At 41.1% G+C, this 21,033-nt stretch overlaps 1 protein-coding gene across 1 annotated transcript in view; it reads right to left on the reverse strand.

The window, feature by feature from the left end:
- Window positions 1–1,968: 1,968 nt before the first annotated feature.
- LOC145349754 (von Willebrand factor D and EGF domain-containing protein) overlaps window positions 1,969–21,033 on the reverse strand; it is a 251,269-nt gene continuing 232,204 nt past the window's right edge. The window contains exons 24-31 of the mRNA XM_080198288.1: window positions 20,304–20,399; window positions 18,580–18,675; window positions 18,267–18,362; window positions 13,052–13,147; window positions 9,080–9,175; window positions 8,046–8,141; window positions 5,639–5,736; window positions 1,969–2,166 (exon numbers count right to left, since the gene is read on the reverse strand). Of these exons, the coding sequence (XP_080054414.1) occupies window positions 2,146–2,166; window positions 5,639–5,736; window positions 8,046–8,141; window positions 9,080–9,175; window positions 13,052–13,147; window positions 18,267–18,362; window positions 18,580–18,675; window positions 20,304–20,399 (695 nt within the window). The 3' untranslated portion in view covers window positions 1,969–2,145. The remainder of the gene's footprint in view (window positions 2,167–5,638; window positions 5,737–8,045; window positions 8,142–9,079; window positions 9,176–13,051; window positions 13,148–18,266; window positions 18,363–18,579; window positions 18,676–20,303; window positions 20,400–21,033) is intronic.

Below are 21,033 nucleotides of genomic sequence, written 5' to 3' on the forward strand. Positions count from 1 at the left end.
CACCCTTTGAGTGAAGAAGTTCCTCCTCAACTCCGTTCTAAACCGCCTCCCCTTTATCTTGAGGCTGTGCCCCCTAGTCCTACTGTCTTTTTTGAGCGGGAAGAGTCTCTCCACTATCCTATCCATCCCATTCATCATCTTATACGTCTCAATGAGATCTCCCCTCATTCTTCTGAACTCTAACTGCATGTAAAGCTTGTTTCCAGTTCTCCTAATATAATGAATAACATGTATAAAGTTTAAAAAATAATAACCAGTAGTACAAACTAGTCAGGGAACTCCCAGTTTGGCAATATTGTTATTAGGCGTAGTAATAGGAAAATAAAACCACAATTAACCCACTGCGTTTTAATGAAGTGCCAGTATGATATCTTTAATTCATTGACCTCCAATTTATGTTACCAGTGACAGAATTGTATGCACCTGAACTTTACCTTTGTGTTAAATAACAAAAAAAAATGCCTTTTCAGGCAAACATTTGAAAAGATAAATATATATATTTTCACTTCTGTGCATTTATACGTGTAAGTAGATTTAGTATCAGAATGCCATGCATGCAATATTGTGTTGTACTGAATTCTAGCAGCCTAAACAAAATGCAGAGTGTAGCTGCACCAAACTGCCATGTTGAAATCTAAGAGACAACGCAGCAGCAATGCTGAAAGAGGAAAGACTCTTCCTGAAGCTTGTGATTAAATTATTCTCTCAAATTAAATCATTTGCTATTTACGTACCATTGCACTCTACCCTGTATATGCACAACCCCTACTTCCTTCAGGCACTAGTTTGGAGCAAAGAATCATGTAATCTTATAGCTTGGGAGTCCATTTGGCCTAGAGTGTCTCTGTCAACCCTTTGACAAAGAAACAAAACTGGTCACGCTTCCTGTTCATTTTATGTCAGGTGTGGAATAACTATATGGCTATGAAGTGGTTTTGACCTTTTGGAAAGGCTGATTGTCACTGAAATTCTATCCCCTGCCTGACCATCTACGTAAAGCATGAACAAATTTGTAAATATAGCTCACAAAATGACGTTTGATCATTTTAAAATACACTACCGTATTTACATTTGTTATAAATGGATGATGTAACTTGACACAAATACTGAACCTTACTGATGACTCAAAAGGCTCGTTAGGACTCTTTTGCCTACACTTTCCAAAATGTACATTCTTCAAAATGTCAAGTATAGGCACCGACAATGAGGACTCAATTTTCCAAAGTACATGTTGTTGACGTTCTGCTCAGGGATGTTAGTAATCAGGAGTGGGACCCTTTCTACTGTTGGCAACTGGTCTGAGCACCATTGGACCAAGGATGGGATTGTCAGATGCAGCAGCGCAGCCCGTTCTTTGCTCCAACAACGTGCCTAACTTCCACTACTCTCACCACACTAGACTGACCGTTCGATTTCTCCCACCTTCACAGGGGCACCTTTTGTGCTCTTTCTAGAAGAGATTGTCAATTGGCGCTGAATTGGGTGGCTTTGCTATGGACAAACAATCCATTAAATTTTAAGGGTGCAAAGCATATAGGGAGAATGACAAATCTACCACAATGTTAGTTGCATTTTACTGGAATAAAAATCAGTATGGGCATCAAAAGCATTAGCACCACCACAATAAAAGCAATGGACAGAGAGGTGCCGTGATACAATAATATAATGTGAGTCAATGGTCATGCAGCTTGCAGATACTGCAGTGTAGAGTTGGACTATCTCCGCTGAGAACTGAAGCCCCATGAGAAAACAATGAACTTTGTTTATGAGGTAGTGAGACTACAGGGGAAAACTGGCAACAGAAATGTAGAATGGACAGTACAATCTTTGATCCTGTAACATGACTTGAAAATTCCATTTAATTGATTATATATATATATATATATATAGATATATATATATATAAAAATTATACAATAACTTAACACCTTTACTTCCTGCAATTATTATTATTATTAAATAGGTGGTAATTTTCTTTTTTGCAGAACAGTTCCAGTTCACTTCTCTGAGATGTGTTCATATGAAAATGCAGACACAGTAATATTTTCTTCACACCAATTCACAGTGATTTTTTTTTGTGAATGAGTGGTCCACCGCTGTAGCCTATCGCAGGTCGTAATATGCAGCTCTAACACTTCAAGCTTGTTATCCTCGCCCAACAGGAAGCTACGATATAGAAGAGTGTAACAGGAGTCTTAAGTATTATGCAAACATAGCCGGTAACATGAATGATGATTGATATGTTAACACAGACTTAGCCATCAGGAAAGTATTTGGATAGCTGAATGATATTATAAAGGGGCCAGATGTTACTTTTAATTAACTGGAAGGTGCTTCTGGCACCAGTACAGGGGCTGACTGTAAAATCAAGTGGAGCTCTAGATGAGTTGATTTTAAATCCATTAATCGGGCATAGCTGGCTGCAAAATGTGCTACAACACCAGGTTTAAGTCCAACCAGTTTATTTGATAGTTATCCCACAAGCTTTCAGAAATAGTGTTCCGTTTTTGGAAGCTTGTGGGCTTACTATCAAATAAACTGGTTGGACTTAAACCTGGTGTTTTGAGACTTCTTACTGTGTTTACCCCAGTCCAACGCCAGCATCTATACATCATGCAAAATGTGCTGTCAGATATTTCTTCACTGGGATGGAATGGAACAAGGAGCAATCCCCTTGAGTGGTCGCACTCATCCTAAAAACTGAATCATGATACCTACTTGGTCACTGTGATCTACAAAGAATGATGTTCGCTGAGGGCAGGATTTTTGACCCGTCCTACTGGCGGGATCTGCAGAAGTCGATCCCTCACGGCCAAAGAGGTGGGCGAGCCACACAAAAGTTCACAGACTGCGGAGAGACTGGAAGATTCCCCACCAACAGCCAATGGCCTGCTGTGGGAAAGTGCACAGTGGGGGGGAATCCAGTCTAAAGTCCTACTTTATAACATAATTCAATGTTGCTGAAATGTTTATTTTATTCCTGATTAACTTGGTGTGGATGGGCTGATTGGCAGAGGTCAGTATCCAATTGATGAGCCAATGGGAATAGTGGAGGAAAGTCTCCTAACACACTTCAGCTTGTGCTGTTAATACATTGCTGGGTTTGGGCCAAGTGTGCTGGTTATTGGGATAAACCAACCTCCTGATACTCAATTTTTAAACATTCTTTCTTAGGAAGTAAGCTTCGCTGCCATGGCCAGTATTTGATGCCCATTACACCTTTGAAAAGAGGGTGATCAGCTACCTTATTACCAAATGTAGTAAGCTTATAAAATCTACTGCAAAGAGCAAAACTAGTTATTCCATGCGAGGTATTCTGGATAAAGGTTCACTGAACACTTTATTGGAGGCTAATAAACACGGCAGGTTTGCTGGTCACAGTTACTCAGAATGCTTATATAAACGGAAATCTGATTCCTTGTCATAGAATCATAGAGTCATAGAAGTTTACAGCATGGAAACAGGCCCTTCAGCCCAACTTGTCCATGCCACTTTTTTTTTAAAGACCCTAAGCTAATCCCAATTGCCCGCATTTGGCCCATATCCCTCTATACCCATCGTACCCATGTAACTATCTAAATGCTTTTTAAAAGGTAAAATTGTACTCTCCTCTACTACTATCTCTGGCAGCTTGTTCCAGACACTCTCCACCCTCTGTGTGAAAAAAATTGCCCCTCTGGGCACTTTTGTATCTCTCCCTCTCACCTTAAACCTATGCCCTCTAGTTTTAAACTCCCCTACCTTTGGGAAAAGATATTGCCTATCAACCTTGTCTATGCCCCTCAATATTTTATAGACCTCTGTAAGGTCACCCCTCAGCCTCCTAAGCTCCACAGAGAAAAGTCCCAGTTCATTCAGCCTCTGTTTATAACTCAATCCATCAAGTCCCAGTAGCATCCTAGAAAATTTTTTCTGATAGTTGGTCACTATCTTTATGCAGCAACATTACACAAATTGTGATTTCAGTTGGTTTGGCATCACTTTAACTGCCGTTCCCATAGAATGATGTAGCACAGAATAAGTCAACACATTCACGCCAGTGCTGGGCTCTTTGGTAGAACTATTGGAACAATTTGGGGTGGCATGGGGGCAGAGTGGTTTGCACTGCTGCCTCAGTGTCACGGGCTTGGGTCACTGTCTGTGCAGAGTTTGCACATTTCCCTGTGTCTGTATGGGTTTTCTCTGGATGCTCTGGTTTACTCCCACAGTCCAAAGAAGTGCAGGTTAGATTGAGTGGCCATGTTAAATTGCCCGTTAAATGGGAATTAACAGGGTAGATATTTGGGGTTATAGGGATAGGGTGGGATTGTTATTGGTGTAGACTCGGTGGGCCGAATGGCCTCCTTCCACTCTCCTGTTCTTTCCTCCAATCCTGCAAATTTATGCCCTTCAAAATTCCTTTCTTAAAGTTATTATTAAATCCACCTCCATTATTCATTCTGATAGTGTACTCCAGATTATAACAACTCGCTGTTTTCATTTTTCTCCCCTCATGTCACCCGTCAATTGCTTTAAAATATAGATGAACTTTCAATGCAGCCTCAAAGCATACGCTCCCTAAAGATCCACATGAAAATTGCTCAAATCTTAGTCATTAACACAGAAAAAGGAAGTAATTTCCCGAGGAAATGAATGAATCAAAATACCAACCCACTTGTAATGCTTCACTGCTGGTAATAAATAGTTGCAGCGCTACTGTGATTTTCTTAATTGTGCATTTAGTAATGATTAATTGCAATTTTCAGTGAAAGGATGAAAGTGGATTTCTTAATCATGGTGACAAAATTTTGCATGTAACAAAAACGATGGTTACATTTTTATTGTTTCATAAAAAATTTAAGTAGCACCAAGTTTTAAATTGTATTTAAACTCCCAGCAAGGTAGTAACTTTGCCTATCGGTTTAGTCAGAGTTGCTTTGACTAGCTTTCTGTTCTGGCACCCATTAATGGTAAATTCATCTGCAAAGGACACGTAGGGTGGCACAGTGGCTAGTACTGTTGCCTCACAGCACCAGGGACCCAGGTTTGATTCCTGGCATGGATCACTATCTGTGCAGAGTTTGCATGTTTCCCCCCATGTCTGCGTGGGTTTCCTCCACGTGCTCTGGTTACCTCCCATAGTCTGAAAAACATGCTGGTTAAATTCATTGGCTATGCTAAATTCTCCATCAGTGTACCCGAAAAGCGCCAGGGTGTGGTGACGAGGGGATTTTCACAGTAAATTAATTGCAGTGTTAAGGGAAGCCTACTTATGACACTAATAATAAACTTAAACTTAATCATCTGGAGCATGATTCTTTTTTCAATAGATTAACAAAAAAAATCAAAATATTTTCCAACTCTCTATTCAAGAGTGTGAACCATGTTGGGATCTGATTCTGGGGTACTCTCAGTCCTTTTGTATTCCATCCAACTGGCTGCTCTTCATTGGTGAGTGTAATCAGTGAGAGGAGTGTTGCACAGACATGGACAAAAGAGACACCCAAGTAACATATAAAGTGAGATGGAATAAATGGGACCACTAAGTCACAGAGCTGTTTGTGAAACCCCAAACATTTAACAGATTGATGCAATGGGGTTCCATTCGGAACTCAGTTAAGCCAAAAACAATCTTTCATTAGTTAACCTCCAGCTTTACCTTTCTGGCACAGGCTAATCCCATGTATCCTCTCCTGCAGGCGCACACATTCGGCCTGATGCATTTGCTTCCATACAAACATTTCTGCTCGCAGATTGCTGGAAATGTAATCAGAGATAAATATGAAGCCAAACTTCCATTTGTGAGATGGTTACTTGCATAATTAGATGAGACTTCTTTCAATTCATTCGTGGAACATGGGCGTCGCTGGCTGGCTAGCATTTATTGTCCATCTCTAGACATGGACTAACATGGAATAATATTTTACTAACGCACAACACACTTCTGTAATTAGTGCAGCACTCACAAAAGAGAACCTTGGCAAATAATCTATCTCATGCCTGAATCACTTTAACTAACTGTAATCTTTCTGTCATGGCTTGGTTGAGGTCAACTAACAAACTTTTTTTAAGTATAAGCTTTTATATATTTGATAATTTTATGGAGCAATTGGGGGATGTGGCTTCATCATCTCAGGCACAGAGTTAATTGGACATCCATGTTGCTGCTCCTGTTTATATCAGATGCAGTTCTACAAGCCTAGAGTGAAGTGGCTTTTGCTTCCCTAACAGGATCTGCGCTCCCATTTAAAATTAAAATTCCTGGCACTTTTTCTCCCAATTATTTTTGCTAGTACTGACCAAAGAAACCCAGGAATAAAACATAAAGTGGGTTGGAGGCGTGGTCCCATCCTGTCCCTGACGGGAATCATAGTGGCGGGGGGAGGGCCATGGACCATTCAAAGGTCCATTGACCTTGGGCAGGATTTTCTGGCTTTGGGGTGAACGTGGCTGGAGAATCCTGCCTAAAGTGTTCTTTATAACAAGTTGCATGTGCGTAGCAGTGCAGGGGCATTTTACTGAGGTGAGTTTTGGGTATCATACTGCAAGGCTATGTTGCACTCCACCTAATTTCAAAACAGTTCAAAACTTGGGCTGGACCAGTACGGAAGAGAAGTGAATCAAGTCCTATGCCAATAATTGACTGCGCACCCCTTTTACCTGAGTAGGAGATGGGGAGGTGAAAGAGACAATATAATGCAGAGAGGGTGGCACAGTGGTTAGCACTGCTGCCTCACAGCGCCAGGGAACTGGGTTCAATTCCCGGCTTAGCTCACTGTTTGTGTGGAGTCTGCACGTCCTCCCTTTGTCTGTGTGGGTTTCCTCCCACAATCTGAAAGACATGCTGGTTAGGTGAATTAGCCATACTAAATTCTCCTTCAGTGTACCCAAACAGGCGCCGGGACTGTAGTGACTAGAGGATTTTCACAGTAACTTCAGTGCAGTGTTAATGTAAGTCTACTTTGACTAATAAATAAATAAATAATAAATAAAAATATTTGTGACTTTGTTACATCAGTAAAGTTCACAATCGTTGCATGTTTTAATAAGTCCCTTAAAAATAATGGCATACTTAGACAATAATGGAAGCTCATTGTGAGAGCAGCTCAATGAGTTTCATGCTGAAACCTATGTCAAATAAGCAGAATATGTCAGAAGAAATTTATTGGAAGCCCCAAAGAAGTATTTTTAGAAAATACTGCAGCTCCAGATCTGGAGGAACAACTGATTTACAAAAATATTCACAGCATAAAGCCAGGCCATTTACCCAACAGATCTGCTGGTGTTTATGTACCACACATACCTACCTTCTTCCGCCCCTCTTTGAATTGGATAAATATTTGAAATGCAGAATCATTACAACCAGTATTTAGAAATGCTTGGGCAAAAAGCCTGTTCAGCCAAGCTGGGCTGAATGACCGCCATCTGTGCTGCAACCTTAGAATTATAAAATCCCTACAGTGCAGAAAGAGGCTATTTGGCCTATCAACTCAGCACAGACCATCTGAAAGGGCATCGCACCCAGGCCCTCCCCTCTGTCCTATTCCCTGTAACCCCGCACATTTACCACGGCTAATCCACCTAACCTACAGATCTTTGGATGCTAAGAGGCAATTTAGCATGGCTAATCCACCTAACCTACACATCTTTGGACACTAAGAGGCAATTATCATCTTTGGATACTAAGAGGCATTGTAGCATGGCCAATCCACCTAACCTATACACCTCTGGACACCAAGAGACATTTAGCATGGGCAGTCCACCTAGCCTACACATCTTTGGACACTAAGAGGCAATTCAGCATGGGTAATCCACTAACCTGCCCATTTTTAGACTTCTATGGTTTTATAAATCAGACAGACTCTGATCCACAAACATGACACAAAGATAGAAGGGGTTAGGCAGCCTCTTATTCAGATTAACTGCAGGGTTTATAAAGTTCAGGTAGCTAACTTTCCATATTAAGGTTTTTTTTTTCACATCACAATGAAGTTGAAAATTGTGAAGATAAGGTTAGGTACATAAAAACAAGGCAACTCTAAAATTGTCTAACTTCAGTTACTTACGGTTCTGACACAGCATTCCTCCCCAGCCAGGTTTACAGTGACAGGTACTTGGTCCCACACATTCTCCTTCATTCTGGCATTTTTGCAAACAAATTGCTGGGGGCAGAAAAATTAATTGAAAATTTATTCATTAAAAAAGAGTAACTCTGGAGATGAACTCAGTAAACATGGAGAAATCAAACCTCAAAGCTAAAAAGTTGTTACTGAGAATCTCTACCTTTTTCAATGGCATTGAGAAAATTGATGGCTGACTTGAGAAGGTAATGATAAGTATAGGTTCACTGAATCCCTACAGTGCAGCAGAGACCATTGGACCCATCAATTCTGCACCGACTTTCTGACAGAGTATCTTATACAGGTCCTACCCCTGTAGTTTCACATAGTTCCCATGGCTAAGCCACCTAGCCTACACATCTTGGGACACTAAGGGGCAATTTAGAATGGACAACCCACCTAATCTGCAAATCTTTGGACTGTGGGAGGAAACCGGAGCACCTGGAGGAAACCCACATTGCACATTCTCCCTGTGTCAAACTCCACACAAATAGTCACCCAAGGCTGTTATCGAAACCTGGGTCCCTGGAGTTGTTCGGCAGCAGTGCTAACCACTGCGTCACTGTGCCACTACACCGTACCCATAGGGCTACACTATATCCACTTGGTGAGAATATATTGACAGCTGAAAATTTCAAGATAAGAACTAAAAGAATTTGACAGAATATTAAAGGAAGTTTGTCTGCACATTTTAAGATATGGAATTTGCTGCCACAAAACAGCTATGAAAGTAAGACTTTCAGTAGGAACTTGAAAAAGAAGAATTCTAAACAAAATGCAAAGTGGGCAAATTAATTGGATTATACTAGTTGGCTCACTTAACAGAAATAAATTGGTGCAAGTTGGATGGACCTCTCTGTAGTTACCAAATTAACAGATTTTATCAGTTTCTACAAATACAATTGCAATATTTGAAAATCAGAATCAACTTAATCAAATTCCATGTTATTTACATTCCTAACATTCCAGCGTGCACTTACGTTGATTACAACGCTGCCCCTTCCAGCCTGATGGACAGTCACATACATCTGGGCTCGCACATCTGCCTCCATTCATGCACACTGGTTCACAGACACCTGCACAAAGGAGAATATGGACAAACATTTCAAATTACTAAACAGCATTTCCCTCCCAGCACAAACTTTGGTGCTGCTAGTCCTTACAGATCGCTCACATTTCCCCATAATTGGATATTCAGTTATCAATCCTGTATTGGGTAACAAAAACATTTTTTTTTAAAATAGCAAACACAAGGCACAACTGAACATAAACTTTGTTACGTGATTCCTTTGGAGTGACAGTTCAGGCTTCACTTTGTTCTGAAATAGGTATCAGTTTCATAATTTTTAAAAGAAGCTGCAATATCATAACATCCCTTGCATTATTTCCAGGCCTGAAAGGAGTACATCATTTGGTTGCAATGATGCTCATATAATGAGTGTCTCAAATTGCTAGGTTCAGACCTAGTTATGAAAAATTTAAGTACCTAGTAAAAATGCTCTGTAGTTTTAAGGTCATTTCTGCATTTTTCTTCTGATTCAAACCCTGATTTTATGAACCGGAATGATAATTGATCTGCTGCTGCTTTTGTACTTTCTGTTCAATAGTGTCGTTAATGACAATTCCTCCAGCTAATTTCCATCTGAAGATTGAACTGTCTATACCTTGATTTGGCAGATGATGAATGGCTATTCTTAAGGGCAAACTATGACGGCAGACCTGATGGTCCAAGTACAATATAACTCTTCGGTTGGATGGTCCTTCACAAACATTTCAATCAAAGTGCATTTGCCGACAGGCAGACCAAAGCCTGATTGGTCATATCCATCAAATGGCCACTGATCTATTCAAAGGAAATTATGTACCTATCATAGCAACATGTCTTGACATGCTCAGGTCTATGAGCAAAGTCAGGTGTGGAGCTGTTTCATCCTCTTTCCTGGCACTAGAACTGTGATCTCAGTAAAGCTCTTGCAACTCTCATGTAAAACCACATCTTAAAACACCAACAATAAAGCCTAATGCGGCACAGATTTTTTAAAAGTTCATTCATAGGGCATTGCATTTATTGCTTACCCTTGTTTAGAGGGCATCAACCACATTGCTGTGGCTCTGGAGACACATGTAGGCTAGACCAGATAAGGACGGCAGATTTCCTTCCCTAAAGGATATTAGTGAACCAGATGGGCTTTTCTGACAATTGACAATGGTTTCATGGTTATCAGTAGATTCTTAATTCTGGATATATTTATTAATTGAAATCAAATTCCACTAGCTGCTGCGGCAGGATTTGAATCCAGATCCCCAGGACATTAGCTGAGTTCCTGGATTAATAATCTAGTGATAATACCACTAAGCCATCACCTCCCCATAACCAGATGTAACCAAGTGACAGCACTGCTGATTTGCCATTACTTATTGTGTTGCTTAAAGTTAATGCAGAAGTCCAAAGAGATTTCCACCAGAAAGGAATCAATAATACTCAAATGTTCTGGTTAGTCTTAAGATGAAAAAGACAATCTAGTTCATGGTTCATATTTAAGAATACAACTTTTAGTTTTGTGAATTAAAGTTTTAACTGTAGAAAACAGGGACAGCATCTAGTTAGGAAACTGATAAGCAAACCCCAAATAAATGCAATTCAAACAAACCGGGAGTTTATCATATTTGAAAGACTGGGCCATGTTGACTTAAAAGATTAACGGCTAGAAATGTACAATCATAAAATGGCCATTTGAAACTGTGGCAGTGGGCTATTGGAAACAAAGGATATTTTCTGATGTTTTAATTTGCTATGCAGTTGTCACAGGGAGACCCATGCTTGAGACATGGAAGGCAGAGTCATGGAGTCAATAAAGTATTTGGAGGGTTACATAGTGAAATATTAATGTATCTACATCCATGAAATCTTGTACCTTGGTGGATAGCTGGAACACTAAGTTTAAGTTTATTTATCAGTGTTACAAGTAGGTTTTAGAAAGAATTATTGGGATAGGATTTATAGTTATTTGGAGAGTAATGAATTGATTAGAGACAGTCAGCATGGTTTTGTAGCAGGTAGGTCGTGCCTTACTAACCTTATTGAGTTCTTTGAGAAAGTGACCAAAGAGGTGGATAGGGGTAAGGCAGTTGACGTGGTATATATGGATTTTAGTAAGGCATTTGATAAGGTTCACCATGGTGGGCTTCTGCAGAAAATGCAGATGTATGGGATTGGGGGTAATCTAGGTACTTGGATCAGGAATTGGCTGGCAGATAGGAGACAGAGGGTGGTGGTTGATGGTGAATATTCATCATGGAGTTCGGTTACGAGCGGTGTGCCTCAGGGATCTGTTTTGGGGCCACTGCTGTTTGTAATTTTTATTAATGATCTGGATGAGGGTATAGTTGGGTGGATTAGTAAGTTTGCTGATGACACCAAAGTCGGTGGTGTGGTAGATTGTGAGGAAGGGTGTCATAGTTTGCAGGGTGACTTAGACAGGTTGCAGAGCTGGGCCGCGAGGTGGCGGATGGAGTTTAATGCGGAGAAGTGTGAGGTAATTCATTTCGGTAGGAGTAACAGATGTGTTCAGTATAGGGCTAACGGGAGGACGTTGAATAGTGTGGAGGAGCAGAGGGATCTAGGTGTATGTGTACATAGATCCCTGAAAGTTGGGAATCAAGTAGATAAGGTAGTTAAGAAGGCATACGGTGTCTTGGCGTTTATTGGTAGGGGGATTGAATTTAGGAGTCGCAGCGTCATGTTGCAACTGTACACAACTCTGGTGCGGCCGCACTTGGAGTACTGTGTGCAGTTCTGGTCCCCACATTACAGGAAGGATGTGGAGGCTTTGGAGAGGGTGCAGAGGAGGTTTACCAGGATGTTGCCTGGTATGGAGGGGAGGTCATATGAGGAGAGACTGAGGGATTTGGGGTTGTTTTCGCTGGAAAGAAGGAGGCTAAGAGGGGATCTTATTGAAACATATAAGATGATTAGAGGTTTAGATAGGGTGGATAGTGATAGCCTTTTTCCTCAGATGGAGAATGCTAGCACGAGGGGGCATGGTTTTAAATTAAGGGGTGGTAGTTATAGGACGGATGTCAGGGGTAGGTTCTTTACCCAGAGGGTGGTGAGGGATTGGAATGCCCTGCCTGCTGCGGTTGTAAATGCGCCTAGTTTGGGGGCGTTTAAGAGATCCGTGGATAGGTTTATGGACGAAAAGGGATTGGTTTAGATTAGTGGGTCAGTGTTTTTTTTAAAAAAAAACTGGTCGGCGCAACATCGTGGGCCGAAGGGCCTGTTCTGCGCTGTAATGTTCTATGTTCACATTAACACTGCAAGGAAGTTACTGTGAAAATCCCCTAAAGATTTGCTGAAGAGAAATCAAAGGGAATTCCAGCAAATGGTGACACACCTTTTGAGTTGGTCCCAGGAAAAGTTTAATGGACCATAAAGAATTGGGAAATAGAAAGTGAAATGTAGTTTATAGCATAAGCCTTTATACTGCTTATAAAGCATCTCCTTTGCCGTACTGTTAAGAGCGCTTACTTTGTTTTAATTCCTTCTGATACATAATATTTAATTTTGTTAAAAGAAAATGTGAAATCCTGTGGCACAGTTCTGTCAGTTAATTACTGGATGTTGGGATTTCTCCTTTATATGTTCACTGTCCTGAACAGGATTGTAACAATCACCAGAAAGGCAGCTAGTCAACACAGGAGGAGAAAATGATCCTAAGGGAAAGGTGCTACATTAGGTAGTAAGGAAGGAATAAAAAAAATGCTTCATGTCTTTTGATACAAAAGCGATTACTTCAAGTGTAATAAACAAGTACTAGCAGCTCATATTTTAGTATCAGCTTCACTGATGCTTTTTGATCTCGGAGATCAGAGTTTTCATCTTTCTTATGGTTAAACAGAGCTGATTGAATCTGGCTGTGAAAACTTGCAGCATAACAGGGATTAGAACTCACTCTTCTGACATCTTCTTCCTGTATAGCCATCAAGACAGGAGCACACATTGTTTCTCATACAGTGACCACCATTCTTACAGGGGGGATTGCAAACAGCTGCAAAGGAAGAGATTGGATTTTAATGCTATCAATAGGTACTTCCATTTCAATCATCTTCTTTGCTATAAAGATGCATTTCAATCAAAGCAATATGGTTATTACTTGCACACATTTCTATTTCTCTTATGGATGGATGGATTTATTCTGCAGTGCCGAACTGGACTTGCATTGTTCAAGCATGGCTTCATCTTTCCTGTTGCAACTCAAGCCTTGATCTTACCAGCTCGTCCTGCCGGTCAATCGGTGTGGCAAGCAGGTAAGGTCAGGCGAGGTGAAAAATCAGGATCTTGCCCAGTATTTCACACTCGCAATCTTATCAGCACAGATTTGTCAGTGAAATCAGTTTTCTGCCATTTCTGAATGGCATTCATGACATGCCAGTGGGACCATAGGCCATTAAGCCCCCTGGGTAGCTGAGGTCAGCACTGGGCAGTGCCAGCCTGGAAAACCCCCACATGGTAACCTGGCACTCCCACCTAGCACTCTGGTACTGCCTAATTAGAGAGTGAGCTCTAAGAGGGCAGGGCAGCTCTGTAGGAATAGGGAGGGAAAGGGGCAACTCTGCACAGGGGTGGGGTTAAACAGTGGGGGTGGCGAGGTTTGGGGTTGATCATTGTGGGTGGCAGTCAGGGGGGTAGAGGGATGATGTCCGAGGCAGCAGTCGGGGTTGGGGGGGGATGATGTCCAGGGCAGCGATTGGGTGGTTCGGGATGGGTTGGGGGAATGTCTGGGTGGTGATTCGGGGGTTGGGGGAATTTTGCAGCAGCAGTGAGGGATAGGAAACAGATGATGTCTGGTGGAGGGATTGGTGGGGGAGACTGTCACAGGAAGCAATCAGCAGTGAGTCACGATGTCTGTGGGGCGCGAGTGACAGGAGATTGGGTTGCCCACACAGTGGTGCCTCTAGAGCTTTCACAAGCGAAATTAGGTATCACGTCCTACCCTATTGGTGAGAATTGCATTCTGGCACTTTTTCAGACTAAGCACCATAAGATTGCTTTTTTAAATTTGCTCCAAAAAATAAATCTGAAATTCTCCCATTTTCTCGCTTGTTCAAGACTTCATTTTTTTGCATATAATTCTGCCCTTAGAGTTGGATTGCTTCGTGCACTTGTTAACTTATTTTGAGATTTTCAAGGTTTGCACTGCTAAGTAAGGGGGCTCATTCTGAAGGGTGATTTTCCTGGATGCTTCTGTCTCTGAAATAGTTCTTACAAACAGCTTCACCCTATTTCTGAAAAGGTGGAAGTAAAGTTATTCAATGAAACGTCAGCATTTTTAATTCCCACTTGCACCGCAATATTTGCAAATGCTGCACAATACCGTTTCAAAACTTGCTGATAATGAAATATAACACTGAATAGGAAACAGTGAAACAGAGAAGATAAGATTCTTTACTTCTTAACAGAAACAATTTATTTGTGCTTTTCACAAAAAATGAAATGGTTCTGTAATTTGTACCTTAGTGCACTGCTTTTCATGGCTTATTGCCTCTGATATCAGCATTAACAGGTGCTCAGAATGTGCGACTTTTTAAGTACAAATTGCATTCAGTGCATTCTCAAATTTTTTTTTTTACAACCTTTTGTGCTAGTTTTAGAGACATCATTTTGGGCGCAGTCCCAATCCTCAAGATGAAGGATAATCTTAAGAGCTTCTACAGGTATATTAAGAGCAAAAGGATAGTAAGGGTTTAAAATTGGTCCTCTTGAAGATCAGAGCGGTTGGCTTTGTATGGAACCAAAAGAAATGGGGGCGATATTAAATGGATTTTTTGCATCTGTATTTACTAAGGGAACTGGCACGGAGTCTATGGGAAAAAGCAAACAAGGAGGGAAGTCATGGAACTTATACTGATTAAAGGGGAGGAGGTGCTTGCTGTCTTGAGGCAAATCAGAGCAGATAAATCCCCAGGACCAGACAGGGTATTCCCTCAGACCTTGAAGGAGACAGGGGCCCTGGCAGATATATTTAAAATGTTGGTATTCATGGGTGAGGTGCTGGATGATTGGAGGATAGCTCGTATTCCGTTGTTTAAAAAAGGGTCAAAAAGTAATCCAGGAAATTATAGGCCAATAAGCTTGATGTCAGTAGTAGGTAAATTATTGGAGGGAATATTAAGAGGTCAGATCTACAAACACTTGGGTAGTCAGGGACTTATTAGGGAGAGTCAACATGGCTTTGTGTGTGGTAGGTCATGTTTGACCAATCTATTGGAGTTTTGAGAGGAAGTTACCAAGAAAGTGAATGTTGTCTACATGGACTTCAGTAAGGCCTTTTAACCTCATGGGAGGTTAGTTAGGAAGGTTCAGTCGCTAGGTATACATGGAAAGGTAGTAAACTGGATTAGACATCGACTCAATGGAAGAAGCCAGCGGGTGGTAGTGGAGGGTTGCTTCTCTGAGTGGAGGACTGTGACTAGTGGTGTGCTACAGGGATCAGTGCTGGGTCCATTGTTGTTTGTCATCTATATCAATGATCTCGATGATAATGTGGTAAATTGGATCAGCAAATTTGCTGATGTTACAAAGATTGGAGGTGTAGTGGACAGGAAGGTTTTCAAAGCGTGCAGAAGGATTTGGACCAGCTAGAAAACTGGGCTGAAAAATGGCAGATGGAGTTTAATGCAGACAAGTGTGAGGTATTGCACTTTGGAAGGACAAACCAAGGTAGAACATACAAGGTAAATGGTAGGACACTGAGAGTGCAGTAGAACAGAGGCATCTGGGAATACAGATACATAATTCCCAAAAGTGGCGTCACAGGTAGATAGGATCATAAAGAGTGCTTTTGGAACATTGGCCTTTATAAATCAAAGTATTGAGTATAAGAGTTGGAACGTTATGGTGATGTTGTATAAGACATTGGTGAGACCGAATTTAGAGCATTGTGCGCAATTTTGGTCACCTAATTACAGGAAGGATATTAATAAGGTTGAAAGAGTGCAGAGAAGGTTTACAAGGATGTTGCCAGGATTTGAGAAACTGAGTTACGGAGAAAGGTTGAATGGGTTAGGACTTTGTTCCCTGGAGCGTAGAAGAACGAGGGGAGATTTGAAAGAAGTGTATAAAATTATGATGGGTATAGACAGAGTGAATGCAAGCAGGCTTTTTCCACTGAGGCTAGGGGAAAAGAAAAACTAGAGGACATGGGTCAAGGATGAAGGGGGAATAATTTAAAGGGAATATTGGGGGGTTTCTTCACACAGAGTGGTGGGAGTGTGGAATGAGCTGCCAGATGAAGTGGTAAATGCGGGCTCAGTTTTAATATTTTAAGAAAAACTTGGACAGGTACACGGATGAGAGGGGTGTGGAGGGATATGGTCCAGGTACAGGTCAGTGGGACTAGGCAGAAAAATGGTTTGGCACAGCCAAGAAGGGTCAAAAGCCGTGTTTCTGTGCTGTAGTGTTCTATGGTTCTATGACTAAATCACCAATGGGGGTTCCCACTAATTGGACTCATTTGTGTTTAAGTTTATTTATTAGTAGGCTTACATTAACATTGCAATGAAGTTGCTGTGAAAATCCCCGAGTAACTTGTGGGGCCTTTGGGGAGACTCCAAAAAATAAGCTCAATCTTTTCAATGCAGGGTCACTAATAGTAATGTTTTGAAAGTTTATAACACTATATTTTTGCAAAATAACTTACTACTCCACCCTAACCCAACTCGAAAATAGTTCTGTATTGTAACTTCTGGTCATTTCGAAGTGAGTTACTCACAGGTGGCGGACTGACAATGCGGTTGGGATTTTCCGGCCATGCTCACCTCAAGACCAGAAAATCACATCCGGAGCTTTGTATTGTCTGCCCCCCGCCCACGATGATTCCCATGGCTGGCAGGATGGGAAAATTCCACTCTGTGATTTTAAGTGCTTACTTTTTTGTGATGTATCCACATCCATCCGTATTAATCAGATTTTACCAAGTTACCAGTATATCAAGGGTTTCTTTAAATAAGTATTTTAAAACGCTGACTGCACTCATTGGTGGCAGATTTTGCTGCTAACACAAATTAATTTTGAGTGGTAACTCAGTGGGGGGGTGGGGGAGGTGGGTGGTGGCAATGGGACAAAGCACTTTTGAAAATGGACATAGCTTGCACCTGAATCGTAGCTGTGTTGCATGTCGAAACTATCCCAGAGCATTTTAAAAACTCATGTCAATTATTATAGCAAAATTCCCTTGTTCAGGAGTCTGAGCTAAACAAGACTTTGGGTCAAAAGTTTGATTTGATTTATTATTGTCACATGTATTAACATACAGTGAAAAGTATTGTTTCTTGTGCACTCTACAGACAAAGCACATCATTCATAGAGATGGAAACAAGAGAGTGCAGAATGTATTGTGACAGTCATAGCTAGGGTTAGAAAAATATCAACTTAATGTAACATAAGAAATAGGAGCAGGAGTAGCCCCTCGAGCCTGCCCCACCATTCAATAAGATCATGGCTGATCTGAAGTGGATCAGTTCCACTTTCCCGCTTTCTCTCCATAACCCTTAATTCCCTTGTCAATCAGAAACCTATCGATCCATGACTTAAATATATTCGATGAGGTAGCCTCCACCACTTCAATGGGCAGAGAATTCCAGAGACTCACTACCCTTTGAGTGAAGAAGTTCCTCCTCAACTCCGATCTAAACTGCAACATCTCCCCCCCCCCCCCCCACCTTATTTTGAGGCTGTGCCCTCTAGTTCTGCTATCCTCTCTAAGCGGGAAGAATCTCTCTACCTCTACCCTATCTAGCCCCTTCATTATCTTATACATCTCTATAAGATCTCCCCTCAGTCTTCTAAACTCCAACGAACATAAGTTCATAAGATATTACATTAAAGCACTGTTAGAGAGTTTAAAAGAGTTAGAATAAAGTTTTAGAAGCATTGAACGAGAAGAAAAGATAGAATTAGAATGTATGCTGGGCACAGCTCACAAGAGGTCGTCTTGTTCTGAAGCCATCAAAATGGAATGTTTTTATTCCAACTTTAATGTTGGAAAGGAAGGTACAGCAGACCACTTTTGTGCATTTCTGGCAGTTAGATCATTTGCAGAAACCCCGTGGTTGCAGAACAGTGCATGGCGCTAAATAATATTTAAAACCCATCGGGGGAGAACTTACCATTCTGACAGTGAACCCCGTAGAAACCACGAGGGCAGACACATACGTTATGTCGTACACAGATTCCGCCATTAAGACACACAGGGCTGCAAACAGCTGCACAAAATGAGGAATTAATCTGTATATTAGTGAAGGGGTACACAAGAAAGTACATCTCACAATTTACAAAGGAGAACATAATGGAAAGTTAAATCTCACAAGTGCTCTGTTTGGAGGGATATGTAAAAGTTTCAGAGGACAGCACTGACATATGTTTACGTGAGCACAGAAATGCACAGGTCCAGATTGACATTCAAATTTACAATCTAGTTACCTGTTTCACAGGAGGGTCCTGACCACCCAGCTTTACATTTGCAAACATCAGGAGATGTGCACTTGCCACCATTCTGACAGTGCCTATTGCAAACCACTGTGAATATATAAAAAAAACCTCAGTTTCAATTGCATTCAACATGTCCAAGACAGGAGGAAATGAAGCACTTCACAATTTCACCAGAATAAACATTTTCATCATCTTAAGGTGACAAAGAAAATATATATCATTGTATAGTTTTAATAGTTAGAAGTCTTACAACACCAGGTTAAAGCCCAACAGGTTTATTTGAAATCGTGAGCTTTCAGAGCACTGCTCCTTCATGGCGAAGATGAGTGAATCACTCAGCTGATGAAGGAGCAGTGCTCTGAAAGCTTATGATTCCAAATAAATCTGTTGGACTTTAACCTGGTGTTGTAAGAGTTCTCACTGTGCCCACCCTAATCCAACACCGACATCTCCATATATAGTTTTAATAGGTAAGAATAGAAAAATACATTTTGGAAGGAGAAAAAGCCATGAAGCCTATTCAATCAATTCCTTCTACAATCCATAGACTACTGTCTCAATTTTATCCACCCCCGGAAAATCTCTGAATACGTTTTTCCCCATGTGAATCAAACAATATTTCTATAAGCTGCAATCGTAGAATCATACAGTGCAGAATAGGCCCCTCGAGTCTGCACTGACATGTAAGAAACACCTGACCTCCCACCTAATCCCATTTACCAGCACTTGGCCCATAGCCTTGAATGTTATGATGCGCCAAAAGCTCACTCAGGCTCTTTTTAAAGGATGTGAGGCAACCCGCCTCTACCACCCTCCCAAGGCAGCGCACTCCAGACTGTCACCACCCCCTGGGTTATAAAGATTTTTTTCATATTCCCCCCTAAACCACCTGCCCCTCACCTTGAACAGATGGGATTTTCCAGTCCAAGACACCGGCGACTAGGGAAAAATGGAAGAGTTGATCAGCTTTCCAAATTTTCCTGTCCCATCTATGATGGTGGGACTGGAAAACCCACCCATAATTTCACGCTGATGTTAAAGAAGTAGAATAATATACTTGGGCAGAGGTTTCATATAAAGGGTTCACAGATGAGATATACTAGTGTATGACATAGATGATTAGTTACCACTGACTTTTGTCAGTCATGTTTGAGGCTCTTGACAGAGGGTGGAATCATGCCTAAGAGTTGTATGCCTACTCTGTAACCTGTTTCAAAATAGTACTAATGAACAAGTGTCACACAGATCCCCAACTATGCCTGCAGTTTAAGAATCAAGTCCCATGCCAAGAGTCTAAGGCAGAAGGACCCAATCTCAAAAAAAGATCGTAGCTTAGAACAGTCCATTCCACATCATATAAAAGCAAAATATTGCAGATGCTGGAATCTGAAAGAGAAATTGCTGGAAAATTTCAGTGGGTCTGACCGATCTGTGGAGAGAGAATCGAGCCAATGTTTCGAGTCAGGATGACCCTTCGTCAGAGTCTATTCCAAATATCAAGTCTGTCAATGAATTAAGAGGATTTTCTGATCTTACTGCTGGTTTAAAATTATATTGGGATAATGATGAAAATTATTCCATGTCAGTATCGCAATTTGAGTACAACATTTTGTAAAGGGTATATGATTATCCTTTAGAAAGACCATCTTACATAAAATTCCCTTGCATAATGTTTTTGTTGTTCAGAATAATATCAAAGCAGGTAATTCACTTACTTGTTTCACATCTTGGTCCCACAAACCCGTAATGGCAAGAGCAGGTATTTCTGGTTATACAAGATCCACCATGTTCACATGGAGGCATACAGAGAGCTGCATTTAGAAGTAAAGATCGTTAGTACAATAAAACATTAGTATGAACACTGACTTGCGTTACATTGTCACATATTTCATCAGTCTCATTAACTTCATCAATAAAATAAACTTAAGCTTATAAGTAAGGCTTACATTAACACTACAATGAAGTTATTATGAAATTCCCCTGGTTGCCATACTCCAGCGCCTGTTTGGATCAATGCACCTAACCAGCACATCTTTCAGACTGTGGGAAGAAACTGGAGTACCCGGAGGAAACCCAGGCAGACACGAGCAGAAAGTGCAAACTCCACACAGACAGTGACCCAAGCCAAAAACTAGAACAGATGTTGGATCTTTGAAGACATTTTTGATGCCTGTTGAAACATCTATTTTCAGTTATTATTAAGGGAATCAGTTGGAGGAAAACAGAGAAATATAAGCAGAAACATAGAAGATAAGAGCAGGAGGCGGCCATTCGGTCCTTTGAGCCTGCTCTGCTATTCATCAAGTCCAACTCAACAACCTCATCCTGCTTTGCTGCCTAACCTAGTCCTGCTAGCGACAAAAGATTTTGTCACTAATAATCTCAGTGGATTTTGTTATTTTCAGCTGAAGGAAGTCCAATATCTCCCTCCACCACTGGGACACA

This window comes from Carcharhinus amblyrhynchos, chromosome 11 (assembly GCF_965287045.1).
Source record: "Carcharhinus amblyrhynchos chromosome 11, sCarAmb.v2.hapA, whole genome shotgun sequence".
NCBI lineage: Eukaryota > Metazoa > Chordata > Chondrichthyes > Carcharhiniformes > Carcharhinidae > Carcharhinus > Carcharhinus amblyrhynchos.